Raw genomic sequence first — 18,834 nt, 5'->3', positions numbered from 1 at the left:
GGAATGATTTATGTGCATACGTATATTAATTAGTTGTTGGCATGGTTAATATATTCGCCTACATACATATGTCTGTATGGAGGTGGGAATACACGCATGCAAGTTTGCTTTTGGCTTGGTTGAAAAAAATTGGTTATATGGAAGCCAACTTCCCAATGGGCACGCCAGATAGACCGTAAAAATGTTGGTGTCACTTACCTCAGTCTCCAAGCTTAGCTGCACCAAAAATAGAAATGTAGGGGGTTTAGTTCCCCAAGACTTTCCGGACTCCGTGTGCACTATCAACTTTTCCGCAGAAACTTTTCTGGTGGGTTCAAAATCGCGCACTAAAAACTTCTTTTCCTTATGCATACTTAAGCATATCTTCACCTTTGCTTTTACCGCTGATGATTGCAGCTTCGATTACATTCGGCATTCATTTCTAACGCAAAGTCTGGTTCCATTGCACAATTTTGGTGGGTTTAAATTCCGAAGAAGCATGATTGGTGAGCCAATTTTCAAAGTTGATATATGCGCAGGCATTCCTTTTGGTTCTAAGGAGTTTAGAAATTCAATTGGATAATTCACAATTTTATCTTCATCTGTAAATGTGTCGATCGATTTATATTTTGTCACTTCACCAGGAAATGGTTTTGAATACGATCATTGACTTTGTTAACATGATCATTTTTAGGAGCTAAGATACAACAAAAACATTTAAATTTAAAATACTTAAGTCTGAAATATGAAAAACTTTCGTCTTGATCGAAGGAACCTAAAGCCAAAATTTGGTGATGATTGAAGTATGGGAAACACGTTTTCATAGGGAACACACACACAGAATTTGATTTTCATATAACATGTAATATGTAATATAATATAAAAGATGATAGACTTAAACTAAACATTTTTTTAACTGTCGCAGATTACTAAACGTCCAAAAGTCATAACAGCCAAATTCAACAATGCAGTCAAACTTTAGGTGTTAAAATAACTTAAGTTTGTACGGCAGCCATAGTTCTGAAAAATTCCATTTGCACGGAAGGTGCTACGCCCCTTTCTTCCCCATTCCACAATTTACTGGAGGTGTTAGGACTTAACGTTATATAGCTCCTTACCCATTTTCATTATCCTACCATTACTACATCCAGAGATACGCAGTACAATATATTCCATTTGTATGGGAGGTGCCACGCCCCCTTTTTCCCAATTCCACATTTTCTTGGTGGTGTTAGGGATTGACTTCATATAACTCCTTACTGAATTTCAATGCTCTGACATGTATACCTTCAAAGTTATGGAGTACCAAAGATTCCATTTGTATGGCAGGTGCCACGCCCCTTTTATATATCGAAAATTATTTTTAGCCTAAAACCTTCCCGTTGATCGAAGGAACCTATAACCAAAATTTGGTGATGATTGAAGTGTGGGAAATACGTTTCCATAGCGAACATACACACACACAGAATTTGATTTATATATATGGGGTATTCCATCCCATTTCGACCAATTTTGAGCCCGACCCCTTTAGAATTGGCTGAAAGCTTTCCTTCTTTTTCCGCGGAAACTTTTCTGGTGGGTTCAAAATCGCGCACTAAAAACTTCTTTTCCTTTTTTTTTTCTTTTTCATTAAGAAAAGTATTTGTTTAACAATTGACACTTCACTTCGCACTTTACACCAAGCAATGAAATGGAACTTTGGTCCGTTGCCTAACGTTATGCCCTTTTATAGCTGCCGCCATGGCAGCGAAAGTTACCCAGAACGGGAAACTTTTTTACCTATACGTATAAAACTTTCTTTCGGTTTTCCCGTATTATCATCCTTATACTTTCACACTCATGCATTCATACCGAAACGCTTGTACGAACTAACCCTTACATACTTAACAACACAAGCACATAGATACATAACAATCGTGCCCTGGCCTCTCACACTGATGCAACCATATACGTGTATAACATTTGTGTACAGGCCGCAATGTTGCTAGGCTGTTTGCAACATGGTAGCTGCAGATAACAGCCTGATGCCAATGCGCAAAATTTTACTTCCGCTGCAACATTGCGGCAGACACTTAACCTAGGAACATGTTGTCGTATCTTTAAGCCGCTGTGGTGAAAGGCTGTCGTTATAACTAGCCGAATTATATGTAAAGTTACTCCAGTGGTGAATTACCTTCATGCGATTTGATTCTTTACTTTTCTATAATTTACAAGTTCTCTTTTTAAAATGTTACGTCAAACATTTATACTAGAAGTTTTGTTCGAAACAATAGAGTGTGGCAACTATAAGTGAGAGAAGAAATTGAGAATTAGCTGAGCTGCAACTGAAAGAATTGAGAATCAGTTTTGTGACTACTACTTTCATTTCTATATTCATACTAGCTTTACCCGGCGTACGTTGTAACGCCCGAAATCCCCCCGAATGAATGTTGCGTTATTTTTTGTGTTTTGTTTGTTGATAATTTAATTTATTGTTCTGTAAATTGAATTGAATTTTGTACGCATATTTGGTGAAATTTTCTGTTAAAACATTTTATTCTTGTATCTTATTGTAATACATGAGGGTACACAATAGTTTTGGTTTATTCGTTCGGTGCAAAGAGAAACAAATTTTTTTGGTGTTCCAACTCTAGAGCAAGCAACATATAGCTGGACATGGGAAAATCACGGACTCTCTAAATTTAAGACTGCAAAAGTAAGATTGTCCTTGTGCTTTGTTGATTGTAATTGCAAAAGCAAGGCGTACAGGAAACTGTAAGCGCTTAAAATTTAATGGCAAATCTGTAGGAATCATTGAGATCCATGGTATGAGCATATCTTCACCTTTGCTTTTACCGCTGAAGATTGTAGCTTCGATTACATTCGGCATTCATTTCTAACGCAAAGTCTGGTTCCATTGCACAATTTTGGTGGGTTTAAATTCCGAAGAAGCATGATTGGTGAGCCAATTTTCAAAGTTGATATATGCGCAGGCATTCCTTTTGGTTCTAAGGAGTTTAGAAATTCAATTGGATAATTCACAATTTTATCTTCATCTGTAAATGTGTCGATCGATTTATATTTTGTCACTTCACCAGGAAATGGTTTTGAATACGATCATTGACTTTGTTAACATGATCATTTTTAGGAGCTAAGATAGTTCGTTCGCATAGCCAAAAAACAAAAACATTTAAATTTAAAATACTTAAGTCTGAAATATGAAAAACTTTCGTCTTGATCGAAAGAACCTACAGCCAAAATTTGGTGATGATTGAAGTATGGGAAACACGTTTTCATAGGGAACACACACACAGAATTTGATTTTTATATAACATGTAATATGTAATATAATATAAAAGATGATAGACTTAAACTAAACATTTTTTTTAATTGTCGCAGATTACTAAACGTCCAAAAGTCATAACAGCCAAATTCAACAATGCAGTCAAACTTTAGGTGTTAAAATAACTTAAGTTTGTAAGGCAGCCATAGTTCCGAAAAATTCCATTTGCACGGAAGGTGCCACGCCCCTTTCTTCCCCATTCCACAATTTACTGGAGGTGTTAGGACTTAACGTTATATAGCTCCTTACCCATTTTCATTATCCTACCATTACTACATCCAGAGATACGCAGTACAATATATTCCATTTGTATGGGAGGTGCCACGCCCCCTTTTTCCCAATTCCACATTTTCTTGGTGGTGTTAGGGATTGACTTCATACTGAATTTCAATGCTCTGACATGTATACCTTCAAAGTTATGGAGTACCAAAGATTCCATTTGTATGGCAGGTGCCACGCCCCTTTTATATATCGAAAATTATTTTTAGCCTAAAACCTTCCCGTTGATCGAAGGAACCTATAACCAAAATTTGGTGATGATTGAAGTGTGGGAAATACGTTTCCATAGCGAACATACACACACACAGAATTTGATTTATATATATGGGGTATTCCATCCCATTTCGACCAATTTTGAGCCCGACCCCTTTAGAATTGGCTGAAAGTTTTCCTTCTTTTTCTAGCTTACGAAAGACGTTTTTCAGAAGTTTTTAAAATTTTTTCACCCAACTCAAAAAGAGTTATGAATTTAAAAAAAACACCGTTTTTGTTTTCAAAATGCTATAAATTTTTCAAAAATTGACCGTTTGGGATCTTTTTTTTTTTTTAATTTGTTTTTAAATGTACTTTTCGGAAAAAATTCAAAAAAATGTTTAAAGTTTTTTTTTTTTTTTGTAATTTTTCAGTTTTTCGAGTTTTTTCGAATTTCGCCCTTTTTTCTCATAAAAAACTTCAATCAATTCTGCAATCATCCCCACTAATCTCGGAGTGGGCCGAAATTTTTTTTTTTTTTTAATTGAAAAAAAAACTTTAAAATAAGTTGTAAGTAATGGTGTTTTTTTCAAAATGCTATAACTTTTTCAAAAATTGACCGTTTGGGATCATTTTTTTTTTTAATATGTTTTTAAATGTACTTTTCGGAAAAATACAAAAAAAAATTAAAGTTTTTTTTTTCAATTACATAAAAAAAAAAATTCTTGGTAGTAGATGTAGATAGACTGAAGCTAACACATTTTTTTAACGGCGTCAGATTACTAAACATCCAAAAGGAATAACAGCCAAACTCAACAATGCAGTCAAACTTTAGGTGTTAAAATAACCTAACTTTGTACGGCAGCCATAGTTCTGAAAAACCCCATTTGTAGGGAAGGTGCCACGCCCCTTTTTTCCCACTTCCACATTTTACTAGAGGTCTTAGGATTTAACGTTATATAGCTCCTTACCCATTTTCATTATCCCACCATTACTACATCCAGAGATATGCAGTATGATATATTCCATTTGTATGGGAGGTGCCACTGTAGCATTATACGTCATACCCACTGTAATATAGCATTATGCTTCATACCCACTGTAACACACTTGCAATAATGCGTATCATGAACTCCAAATATATTTTAGTAATAATCATATTACAATATTTTCCTACATAAATTATTGAAGTAACCCAGACGGTTAACTAACATCAATGGAATGCCGAATATGAAACCCTTATCCGTTCACAGCTAATAAATTACTTATTACATACAACCCATTATGGGAACTAACTAAAATACTCACATCGATATTCCAACGTTGCGAACAGGCATACAAACTTACAAACTTACGTGTATGCATAGCATTAACCAAAGTACTCACATTGATCTGTTGACGTAGCTAAATAACATATACAAAACTACATGTATAGAGTCATGCATACAAAACTACATGTATACAAAGACTGTATACAAACTTACATGTACTCATACCCTATTTTCAATGTACATATTTTTAGTTATTAGTATTAAGATATTTATGAATGTATAGGTTAAGTAAATTACTATATAAGACAAAGAATTTATTGAATAAACAGAGATTTAATGTTTGCACATCGAAGTCGTAACTTCTTTTCATTTTCTCCAAACATTTCATAGCGATCCTGCCAGTCTAGGTCAATAACTAGCACAACTGCTAAAAGATCTAGCTGGCCAGAAGAGCCTGTCGGTTCGGAAAAAATAAATAAAACAGGATTCGCCTGTAAGTCAAACATTTTAACTGACTGGAAAAAATCCTGCCAGTCCGATCCTAAATAAGCATAAAAATTTGCTGAACAAGCAAATATTGCTAAAACGATCGACTGGAGGAAATTCCGCCAGTTTATAAACCAGGACAACAAGTAAATCCTGCAAAATTGCAAAAAAATTTTTATATGATGAAAGAAAGAATCGACAACGCATCTGCAGTTTAAAGACCTGCTAATTCTTCAATTGGTAAAAATCTCGGATGGTATTCAAACCAAGGAATTATTTTCATACACCACAAGCAATGCTGAAATAATTACACATACATACCTACATGGCTAATCGCACAAAAGGTGGAATAAATTAGGACAGGACGATACATGGCTACATATATAATCGCATAAAAGGTGGAATAAATTAGGACAGGAAGATACATGGCTACATATATAATCGCATAAAAGGTGGAATAAATTAAGGACAGGAAGATACATGGCTAAATATATAATCGCATAAAAGGTGGAATAAATTGAGACCGGAAATACATTAGCAATCGACGGAGTACCGGTTGAGACGACAACAAAACTGGCAGCTATATAAATATAAGTAGGTATAAAATTTAGAAACAAATTGGGCGGCCTTTATGGACGCTAAACAATAAGCAAAAACGAAAGTTTTTGCTTAGGATTTTTTTTGTCTTCTTTAAGTAGGAATTGAGATATGAAAGAAAATTAGTTAAAAAAAAAATTTTTTTTAGAAACACATTTGTATTAAACATTGAACAAATTTAAAAAAAAAAAAAAAAAAATTTTCAAAAAAAAAATATATATAATTTACCTTGTTAAAATTTAAAGTAAAATTTCTTTATGGAAAAAAAGAAGTAGCAGGAAAATTAAAATTTCTTAAATTCAAAAATTTAAACTCAGTTATCTCTTTACTATGCAAGAGATAGAAACGGAAGAAGAATTTCACAGAATTTTTAAAAAGTGTGAAGACACTATAAAATAATTCATAAAAATTTCTGAGAAAGTTCTTGAAAACCGTAATACTACTAAACAAGGTCCGACACCAATTACTATAGAAGAGTATTGGCGACGGAACCAATCTGTAAAAAAGGCAGAAATACCCAAAATACCTACCCCAAAAATCCGAAAAAGAAAACGGGGAGGTAAACAATTTAAAATAAAGAAAGAGATAGCTGAGACTTATAAACAATTAAATATAACAACCAGGCATGCTTAACGAACGAAACGATATCATTTCGTTACGATAATCAACGTCAAATTAACGTTAATTTGGCGTTCTTAACGTTAATAAACGAAACGAAATGACTTCGTTTCGTTTATTAACGTTGATTATCGTAACGAAATGATATCGTTTCGTTCGTTAAGCATGCCTGATAACAACAAATACCGAAGATAGGTTAAAATTAAAAAAGAAAATTTGAGAACTGAGAAACAAAAAATAACTTTTTGAGTAAATTGGAATGTCATCTAATACTAAGTCATATACTGCCCTACAAGAACACTGACTATCATATGACTATCATCTGATCGTCAGCAATGTCAACCTAACGATCAGCGCCTCATACAAACTTTCTATCACGAACTTAAGGGGACTTGCGCAAATGTGATGTAAACAACTGTGTACGTGTGAGTTTTTGTCTCCTTCTTATACACCAACATGGCCAACTGATTAAGTATATAGCCGTACTGCTCACTCTCATTCCTTTTCCTGGATCAGTGCTGACACTCTAACTATCAAAAAGTGTCATAAATGATAGTTTACTGTAGATATCAGGTTTGACTGTTATACTATCATAAATGACCATTGTTATATTCCGCCAAAAATGAAACAATGATTTTTGCTTTTTATTTACTTTATTTCATTACGTTTTTAATTTTGTACGTGATAAAGTCATATGTGTTTTTTATTTGTTTAAAATAAATAGTTTTATAAGAATTCGAGTTCAGAATGTTCAATTTAAATTCAGAAAATAACAAAACAACAGAAGAGCGCTTTCCTCATGCGGAAACACATTTAAAAATGAATCACCACTAACCACTATTATTTTTCGCGTATCAATTTTTTGAGTGCGCCCCATACATTCCGACAGCTTTTGGTATTTTTTAATATTATTTTCGATTTTTTTTCTTTTAGCATGGAGTTTTGAAATGCTCTCTTTTTCATTTTTTAAACTTATTTTTTATATGGTTTTCGTCGGTTGAAAATGGCGGAATTTAAAAAATAACAAAACAACCGTGATAATCATTTGATTGTCATATGACAGTCAGTAGTGACAACATGATTAAATCGGATAAACTGTTCTCGCATACATAAAATTCCTTTGAGAATTATGTATCTGTCTCACATGCATAATGGTATCTGCTGTATGTTCTTTTGTTCTGTATCAGGTGTCCGAAGCTTTCCCAGTTTGAGTCCTTTTTCATGATTATAGGCTGTCGTTGGGAACATGCGGACATGCGTGAGCGAACAAAGGAACATACATAAATTTGAGTATCAATGTTTACATCATCGCAGGATCAGCATTGTCAATTACAAGTGTGAGTGTATTAGTAAAACTATCAGCGTTTCTTGTAGGGTGGTTGACAAATAAATAAATAAATAAATACAAATTTTCTTCGTTAATTTTTTTCTAAAAAATGGCATGCTGGGAAAACTATATTAAATAGTGTACTAATAGGTATTGCAAGATACGAAGTTGGTAAGGAAAATACAAAAAACAATGTCGAAAATAAATTGGTCAAGTATGAACCAAAAGAAATTATAGAAAATAATGAAAAAATCTCCGATAAATGGTTAACTATTTTTGTTTGTGTAACTGCATTTTTTATTATCGCAATTGCAATTCTAATAAAAAATTATATAAAAACAAATTGAGACAATTAAACAATGTACAAAGAGTTTAAAGGAAATCTCAAAGAGAAATGAATACATGGCAAGAAATCCATAATAATTTAACAGAAGAAAAACTAAAAGCCGATAAATCATACAAGTGCATAAACAAGAATACTACCATAAAAACAGAAACGATAGCAAAACATTTGAACATAATTTTAGAAGCCTTAAATGCTATAAAAGAGTTGATTAGTAAAGTAAATCACATACTTACTAACGATCACCAAAACGAGGCTCAATAAATTTGTTCAACAGTAAGGGATAAATTAGTATCTTCATTAGCAAGATATAACATCGAAATCCCTATACCAACTACTATAGAAGAAAGTTTCCAAATTGATTTTAACTCCGTTCTAACTGAACTTCCAAGAAACCGTACCCCTTCACCATCATTTAGCCAAACCCCATCAGTGGAAGATCATAAACCACTGCATAACCCACTCATAAACGTCACAATGGCACAAACGATAGTAGAATTTATCAAAACTGCCTCATCAGTGCTGCCAGAGTTTGATGGAAAGCCTGAAAATTTGCACAGTTTCTTAGATGCTCTTGATATTCTAGACCAAATCAAGGATAATCATGAAGCTTTGGCGATAACCATGATAAAGACAAAACTAAAAGGCACGGCAAGGAACTTCATAAGTGACGAAAGTACAATTGCTCAAATAAAACAAAAACTAAAAACTGCAAAAAAGGGAGAATCAGTAGAAGTTTTAACAGCAAAACTCCTGAACATCCAACAACGCAGCAAAACTGCAAACCAGTATACTGCTGAAATAGAAAAAATCACTAGATCACTGGAAGGATCTTATATTTCGGATGGACTTAACCCAGACTTAGCAACGAGATATTCAACACAAGCAGCAGTAAAGGCCATGTGTAAAAACTGCTCCAATGATAAAGTGAAAATGATAATGCAAGCAGGAACGTTCACAACAATGAACGACGCAATCTCAAAATTCACAAACAGCTGCACGGAAATCACAGGCAGCTCGAATGAAATTTTAAACATTCGTCAACAAAACCAATACCGGGCTGGAATGCCATAGGAGAGAAAGCCTCTGTGGCGAAGCCTGATCAGTGACCGGACCGCAGCCACCTTGACCGCAATATCCACCAGATGTATTTTTGGCATGACATCCAAGGCCAAGTCAAGTGTTGTTCTAAGAGCGCCGCTGATACCACCCTATTGGTTTGAGCGTTGCGTGCGAAATTGTACCCAGCAGGAAAACCAAGAAACTCCACTTCAAAATCAGTAGATAGGAAAATATGTGTATTAAATGTACATTTAAATAGTTACATATCTACAAAAACATCATTAAATAACTCGATTTCAAATTTTTTAGTAGACAAAGGAGCAGATATATCTATAATTAAAAAGAATCAAGTACTTAATCGTACAAAAATAAATACAAAACAAATAACAGACCTAAAGGGCATTGGTCAGGGTATAACCAGTACACTAGGCACAATTAAAACTGATTTAAAAGGCGATGACCTTCTAATTTATCATAAATTTCACGTCGTAAAAGACGATTTTCCAATACCGTGTGATGGTATAATAGGTTTGGACTTTATAAAGAAATATAATTGTGTTCTAGATTATGGCAAAAATGAAGATAAACTAATCCTAAGACCATATGATTTTCCCCAAACAATCACAATGTACCTAACAAATTATCTGTCTGCCAACACAATTACGATCCCTGCTAGATCTGAAGTCATTAGACTAGTAACAGTAAACTCTAATAATAAAACCATCTTCATACCCCATCAACAATCATCTGAAGGAATCTTCATAGCGAACACAATCACAAATAAAGAACAAATTTTTGTCAGAATTCTAAACACCACACATAAAAACACAACTATTCAAAATTACAAAATACATACTGAAAATTTAGATGACTACAATTTAATTAAAACAAACACACACAATAAACAGAGTAATGACACAGAAAAGTTAAAAAGATTAACCAAAAATTTCCCAAAATTTGTCAATTCAGAATTAACCTCATTATGCACAGAATTCATAGACATATTTGCACTAGAAACAGAACCAATCTCCTCTAATAATTTTTATAAACAAAAATTACACATGAAAGATGACACCCCAGTATACATAAAAAATTATAGATTGCCCGAAACTCAAAATGGGGAAATAAGCAAACAGGTTAATAAATTGGTCCAAGATGATATTATAGAACCCACAATATCAGAGTAAAACAGCCCAATTTTACTGGTACCTAAAAAATCACTACCAGGTAATACTGAAAAAAGATGGAGACTGGTAGTTGACTACAGACAAGTAAACAAAAAACTAGCAGCGGATAAATTCCCACTTCCAAGAATTGATGATATTTTAGACCAACTTGGAAGAGCAAAATATTTTTCATGCCTTGACCTTATGTCAGGTTTTCACCAAATAGAATTACACCAAGATTCTAGAGATATAACCTCATTCACAGCAGAAAATGGTACATATAGATTTAAAATACTACCCTATGGATTAAAAGTAGCACCAAACTCATTCCAAAGAATGATGACACTGGCATTTGCAGGCCTCAAACCATCCCAAGCATTTCTATATATGGATGATTTAGTTGTACTATGGTGTTCAGAAAAACATATGCTGAAAAACTTAAGAGATGTTTTTGCTACTTGTAGGAAATACAACTTAAAATTACATCCAGATAAATGCCTATTTTTCAGCGAAGAGGTAACTTATTTAGGACATAAATGCACAAGCGGGGGAATACTACCCGACCCAAGCAAATTTGAGATAGTTCAAAATTACCCAACACCAAAAACAGCAGATGAAGTTAAAAGATTCGTAGCGTTTTGCAATTATTACAGAAGATTTGTACCGAACTTCGCAGAATACTCAAGAAAATTAACTAGGCTTTGCAAAAAGAACGTTTCCTTCGACTGGACAGAAGAATGTCAAAAAGCTTTTGTCTATTTTAAGGAAGCATTAATCAGCCCAAAACTTCTGCAATACCCCGACTTCAATAGAGAATTCTGCATAACAACAGACGCTAGTGGGTATGCTTGCGGAGCAGTCCTTAGCCAGGAACATGATGGCAAACAGTTACCAATAGCTTACGCCTCTAGATCCTTTACAAAGGGTGAAACAAACAAAGCTACTATAGAAAAAGAACTAGCAGCAATCCATTGGGCCATAACATTCTTCAGACCATACGTTTATGGTAGAAAATTCAAAATCAAAACCGACCATCGCCCTTAAACATACCTTTTTTCGATGGAGTCCTTCATCTAAGTTAACACGAGTAAGACTCGATTTAGAAGAGTACGATTTCGAAGTGCAGTATATTGCTGGGAAAGAAAATCACGACGCGGACTCATTGTCTCGCATTAACATAACAAATTTAAAAGAAATGTCAGTGGAGGCATGCAAAATAATGAAAGTTTCAACTAGATCAGCAGCTAAAAATATAAAAAATAACATTAAAATTGAAGAAAGTCACACAGAGAACCCCAAAATATACGAAGCGCTAAATAAATTTGAAGCAAAAAGACTATACAGTTGTCCTTAGGGGACACATTTTTTAAAAGAAATTATACTGCAGTAGGAAAATTTATTGAAAAAGGAAACAAGGTTCTCAAAAAAATAACAATTGCACTAACCCCAGAGGTTATAAATGTGACTAATCCCGGGAAAATTAAGGAAATTCTGCAAAAATATCATGACGATCCTATTAGTGGTGGCTACCCAGGAATAAATCGCATGACAAATAAAATCAAGCAGAAATATAGTTGGAAAAACATGAAAAATGACGTAAGAAAATACGTAAAAAGCTGCATTCACTGTCAGAAAAACAAGATAAATAAGCATACAAAAGAACCAATGACAATAACGGAGACACCTCCAAGAGCTTTCGATATAGTACAGATCGATACGGTCGGACCATTGCCAAGGTCAATAAACGGAAACGAATACGCAGTTACCATTATATGCGATCTCACAAAATACTTAGTAGCAATCCCAGTCCCAAGCAAACATGCGCTAATAGTTGCTAAAGCTATATTCGATCATTTCATTTTGATTTATGGTCCCATGAAAACAATCCTAACAGATATGGGATCCGAATACAAAAATAAATTATTCGAAGAGCTGTGCAAATTGCTAAAAGTTGAGCACAAAAACTCAACACCATACCATCATCAAACTTTGGGCACTGTAGAGCGTAGTCATAGAACGTTTAATGAATATGTACGTTCATACATATCCAGTGACAAAGATGATTGGGATTAATACCTAAAATATTTCGCGTACTGCTACAACACGACCCCATCGACCATACACAACTATTGCCCTTATGAGCTTATATTTGCGAAAAATCCCCCGAGGTACGAATTCTTAAAAGAGAATAAAATAAGCCCAGTATATAATCACGAGGCATATGATAAGGAAATTAAATATAGACTTCAAATAGCACAACAAAGAGCTAGAAAATTGGTAAAAGAAGCTAAGGAAAAACAAAAAGTTAATTATGATAAAAGTAGCACCAGTAAGGAAATAAAATTAGGATATTTAGTATTAGTAAGAGAAGAAGATAGCCATAAACTACCCTATAGATATAAAGGACGGTATAAAGTAAAGAAAATTGGCGAAAATAGCAATTTTAATTTAATACCACATAGAGAGAAGAACAATAGGGATAAGGAATTAATAATCCATAAAAATAGACTTAAACCCATTTAAAATATCTTTTCGGTAATTTAACAAATAATCATTCCAATTTATTCAATTGTTTAATAATAATTTATATCTAAACAATTGAAAACAATTTTTTTTCTTCTGCTTCATATTTCCATACAAATATTAAAAATAAATTCTAAAAACAAGCGGATTTTAGATGGGTCGACACATTTAAAATCCGGCAATAAAATAATAAAATAAACAAGATAAATAAAATAAGTAAAATTTAAAAATTCTATATCCAAAAATTTAAAATTTTGAAAAAAGGACGTATACAAAAAAAAAAAAAAAAATATATATATGTAAAATGTAAACATTTTTGAAAAAAAAGGGATATGCATTAAAATATAAACAATAAAAACATCAAGGTCAGCAGATCAAAAGCAAAGCAAACAACCTCTTTCACTACAATAGCAATTAACAATAAAATATCAAAACCATTGAAAATACGACAAAGAGTCTTATACAATTGTCCACAAAACAATTATATAACACTCCTTTTTCTAAGGCGGATGGTGTAGCATTATACGTCATACCCACTGTAATGTAGCATTATGCTTCATACCCACTGTAACACACTTGCAATAATACGTATCATTAACTCCAAATATATTTTAGTAATAATCATATTACAATATTTTCCTACATAAATTATTGAACTAACCCAGACGGTTAACTAACATCAATGGAATGCCGAATATGAAACCCTTATCCGTTCACAGCTAATAAATTACTTATTACATACAACCCATTATGGGAACTAACTAAAATACTCACATCGATATTCCAACGTTGTGAACAGGCATACAAACTTACAAACTTACGTGTATGCATAGCATTAACCAAAGTACTCACATTGATCTGCTGACGTAGCTAAATAACATATACAAAACTACATGTATAGAGTCATGCATACAAAACTACATGTATACAAAGACTGTATACAAACTTACATGTACTCATACCCCATTTTCAATGTACATATTTTTAGTTATTAGTATTAAGATACTTATGAATGTATAGGTTAATTAAATTACTATATAAGACAAAGAATTTGTTGAATAAACAGAGATTTAATGTTTGCAAATCGAAGTCGTAACTTCTTTTCATTTTCTCCAAATATTTCACCACGCCCTCTTTTTCCCAATTCCACATTTTCTTGGTGGTGTTAGGCATTGACTTTATATAACTCCTTACTGAATTTCAATGCTCTGACATGTATACCTTCAAAGTTATGCAGTACCAAAGATTCCATTTGTATGGGAGGTGCCACGCCCCTTTTATATATAGAAATTATTTTTAGCCTAAAACCTTCCCGTTAATCGAAGGAACCTATAACCAAAATTTGGTGATGATTGAAGTGTGGGAAAAACGTTTCCATAGCGAACATACACACACACACAATATGATTTTTATAAATATAGATGTAGATAGCCTGAAGCTAGTAAATTTTTTTAACGGCGGCAGCTTACTAAACATCCAAAAGGAATAACAGCCAAACTCAACAATGCAGTCAAACTTTAGGTGTTAAAATAACCTAACTTTGTACGGCAGCCATAGTTCTGAAAAATCCCATTTGTTTTCGCTTTTTTCGCAATTCCACATTTTACTGGAGGTGTTAGGATTTAACGTCATATAGCTCCTTATCAATTTTCATTATCCTACCATTACTACATCCAGAGATATGCGGTATGATATATTCCATTTGTATGGGAGGTGCCACGCCCCCTTTTTCCCAATTCCATATTTTCCTGGTGATGTTAGGGATTGACCTCATATAACTCCTTCCTGAATTTCAATATTCTGGCATGTATACTTTCAAAGTTATGCAGTACCAAAGATTCCATTTGTATGGGAGGTCCCACGCCTCTTTTATATATCGAAATTATTTTTAGCCCACGCCTCTTTTATATATCGAAATTATTTTTAGCCTAAAACCTTCCCGTTGATCGAAGGAACCTATAACCACAATTTGGTAATGATTGAAGTGTGGGAAATACGTTTCCATAGCGAACATACACACACACACATACAGAATTTCATTTTTATATATATAAATGTATGTATATGTAGCAAGCATGCGTCTTTATGTATTCACATATTTACGTATTTATATGGCGGCCGCCGTGGTGTGATGGTAGCGTGCTCCGCCTACCATACCGAAGACCTTGGGTTCACACCCCGGGCAAAGCAACATCAAAATTTTAGAAACAAGCTTTTTCAATTAGAAGACAATTTTTAAGCGGGGTCGCCCCTCGGCAGTGTTCGGCAAGCACTCCGAGCGTATTTCTGCCATGAAAAGAACTTAAGGTTGTGTGTTTGAAATAAATAAATAAATAAATAAAAGCTCTCAGTTAAAACTCACCTGCCTTGCAGGTGCCGCTCGGAGTCGACATAAAACAAGTAGGTCCCGTCCCGCCAATTTGTGAGAAAAATTAAAAAGGAGCACCACGCAAATTGGAAGAGAAGTTCGGCTAAAATCTCTTTGGAAGTTATCGCGCCTTACATTTATTTACATATTTATATGACAACTACCTATGTTGCTTTCAAGCAAAGCTGTCGCAACAACTTTTTTTGTTCATTTGACTACTAAAACGGTCAATTACGAATCAACGATTTGTGCGCAGTTGATTCAACACCTTGTTGCGATGGATAAGAATTGACCGAAATTTCGGTTGAATTGACTCGTATTTCGGTTAATTTACCAGTCTTTTTCTTTCAGTGTACAACAGGCATTTCTATTGCAGCACTAGGGCTGTTATTATGCGGGACCTTTAACCATGAAACTAAATTGATAATCGAAACGCTATTCAAGCAAAGGGCTAAATCTGTATATTCTTTACCTTACCACCTCAGCCATTCACACAGATCTGTCAACTGACGGGTTCTTATCCCCCCTTCCACGCCTTATATCTCGCAGGCATAAATGCACTCAAAATTTCAGTGCCAACGAACTGGGTGTTTCACGTGCTCTAAATGAAATATACGACGCGACGCCTTAATGTAGCCGGTGTCGTTAGAGTAGGGACTACCTTCCCTACCTTGCCACCTCAGCCATTCACACATATCTGTCAACTGACGGGTTCTTATATCTCGCAGGCATAAATTCACTCAAAATTTCAGTGACAACGGACTGGGCGCTTCACGTGCTCTAAATGAAATATAAGTCGCGACGCCTTAATGTCGCCGGTGTCGTTAGAGTAGGGACTACCTTACTTATTACAAAATCGCCCAAAGGGGAATGTTCGGCGAATATTGCCGCCAACACACAGTTCATATTAGGGAACCTAATACACCGCCATCAGTATAGCATATGGGAAAAATAGTCGAAACATATTCGAGGTCCGATGGTCTTGTACAAGTAAGACCTCGTACCGCCCGAAAGTAATTGACAAGCCCTCTCACGAAGCTATCCGTTATACCTGCATAATAAAATAAATCTTGTACATTTTTTTCTTCCCTCCATGAGACATTCGACAATAAAGTCAGTTTAAAAGCTACAGAGCTCAAAACTAAACTAAGGCCCTGCAAAAATCGTTGGATCATGTGGTCCACTTGTGTCATACTGGAGTACTCCATGGATTACTGTGATGTAATGCTGAGCTGGAGTATATGGTCCAGCCCTAGAACATCGCAATGTTAATTCCCTGCAAAAATCGTTGGATCATGTGGTCCACTTGTGTCATACTGGAGTACTCCATGGATTACTGTGATGTAATGCTGAGCTGGAGTACATGGTCCAGTCCTATGACAAAGAAATGTTAATTCCCTGCAAAAATCGTTGGATCATTTGGTCCACTTGTGTCATACTGGAGTACTCCATGGATTACTCTTATTTAATGCTGAGCTGGAGTATATGGTCCAGTCCTAAGACATCGCAACGTTAATTGGACCATATTTTTTTAATTGTGGTTAATTTTGGAGCATTGGCTTATTCCATAGCGAGTACTCCAGACATGCATGCATGGAGCACTCGCGATTTTTGCAGGGGGTTAAAGACCTGGCAAAGTATCCATATTAAACAGCTAATCCAACCAACCTATGGAAATCAATGTGATTGGTCAATGGTGCCATACCATAACGCCCTAGCCATTACCATACCGTAGCCATCCAATTGGTTTTTTCATAACCTATTGTGGCGAATGTTAGCATCACTATACTGTTAGTAATAATCACAACAACAAAAACATCAAAGCAAGCCACCTTGTTGAAATGTTCAAAAGTTTCCACGGTTAACTCACTGTGTTTTCGTTTACTTTCGTTTAATTCTTCATTCAGTTTTCGTGTTTCGCAGAGTAAAAACCGCTCCTGCTTCTGACTGCGTTCCAATTCGGACATAAGTGATTCCACTTTTTTATTAGCTTGCTCCAACTTCTCACACATTTCACGCAACTCTTTTTCCTTGATTTGCAAGCAACACTCATGAGCCCGCGATTGCTGTTCGCATCGTAACTGATCTAGCATGCTACTAAGCTTTCCTATGCATTGCTCCTTCTCCAACATTTTACACTGCAGATCTTTTATCTGACTCCGAAGGTTCTCATTCTATAGATAAAATATAAAAAAAACACTTTATTAAATCGAAATATTCTACTTAGGATGGCACGAATAGTTAATTAATTAAATTAATCGATTATCTGCAGGGACGTAACTGTTGTAAGAGAACGAATCAAAGGAACTAATTCACCACTAATAAATCTGCACATTCCACCTGAACATTTAAAATTTTATTTTTTTACTTTTGTTTGCATTTTAATTCAAAATTGTTTTTGGGGGAGTGAAAATCCTTAAGAAAAATTTAAAAAATCCTGCATAACTTAATTGGTTCGTTTAAAATTCTGTATTTTGAAATTCTGTAGGATCACAAGGACACAGAGTCAAAATTCTGGAATTCAAGATTATGGATTGAAAATAATTTATATATATAAGTTTATGATATTACTAATCTTTAATTAATATTTACTATGTTTTCGTTGTTTAAATTTTGTATACAAAATTTTTATTGAGAGATTAATAAATTGATTTATAATTACCAAAGTGTATTCAACAAAGTGTAATTGAATCGAACATTACTAGTAGTCCAGAAAATGCCACGAAATGACTACGACGAGATTCAGGGCGGATCCCGAAAACCATTCCGAAATGATCCCGGAAGGGTCCCAAAATGATCCGAAAACTATCCAGAAATGATTCCGGAGGGGTCCTGTAACGACAGCCTGTATCCATAATGGCTTGAGTGAATAGCAGCGTGTATCTGTGTGTGGTGCCCAGGCTCGTGTCTCAGCCGCAATGTGGTACTTGCTAACAACATCGCCTAATGACAACATTGTGCCTATAACGAACACAATGTTGCAGCGGAAGTAAAATGTTGCGCATTGGCATCAGGTTGTTATCAGCAGCCACCATGTTGCTAACAGCCTAACAGCATTGTGGTCAAGACCCATGTACATATGGCTTTGTTTTGTTCTGGTATGTATGTGACTGTATCAGTGTGAGCGGTCAAGGCACGAACCAAACGTATCTGTGTAGGTGTTGGTTTGATGGAGCGGTAAACGTGTGAATGCATAAGTGCATGATTGTATGAACGTGTAGATGAAAAAGACGGGAAAGCCGAAAAGAAAGTTATGCATGTATGGGTAAAAATTGTCCGTTTCTGGGTAACGTTGGGTGGG

At 34.7% G+C, this 18,834-nt stretch overlaps 1 protein-coding gene across 1 annotated transcript in view; it reads right to left on the bottom strand.

Annotated features, from left to right (window-relative positions):
- Nucleotides 1–17,692, bottom strand: part of LOC137240337 (golgin subfamily A member 6-like protein 1) — a 205,810-nt gene extending 188,118 nt beyond the window's left edge. The window contains exon 1 of the mRNA XM_067766443.1: nt 17,404–17,692. Coding sequence (XP_067622544.1) covers nt 17,404–17,665 — 262 coding nt within the window. The 5' untranslated portion in view covers nt 17,666–17,692. The remainder of the gene's footprint in view (nt 1–17,403) is intronic.
- Nucleotides 17,693–18,834: the final 1,142 nt, after the last annotated feature.

This window comes from Eurosta solidaginis, chromosome 2 (genome assembly GCF_040869045.1).
Source record: "Eurosta solidaginis isolate ZX-2024a chromosome 2, ASM4086904v1, whole genome shotgun sequence".
Classification (NCBI taxonomy): Eukaryota; Metazoa; Arthropoda; class Insecta; order Diptera; family Tephritidae; genus Eurosta; species Eurosta solidaginis.
The sequence above is the reverse complement of the archived record's forward strand: the minus strand, read 5'-3'. Positions and strand labels throughout refer to the sequence as shown.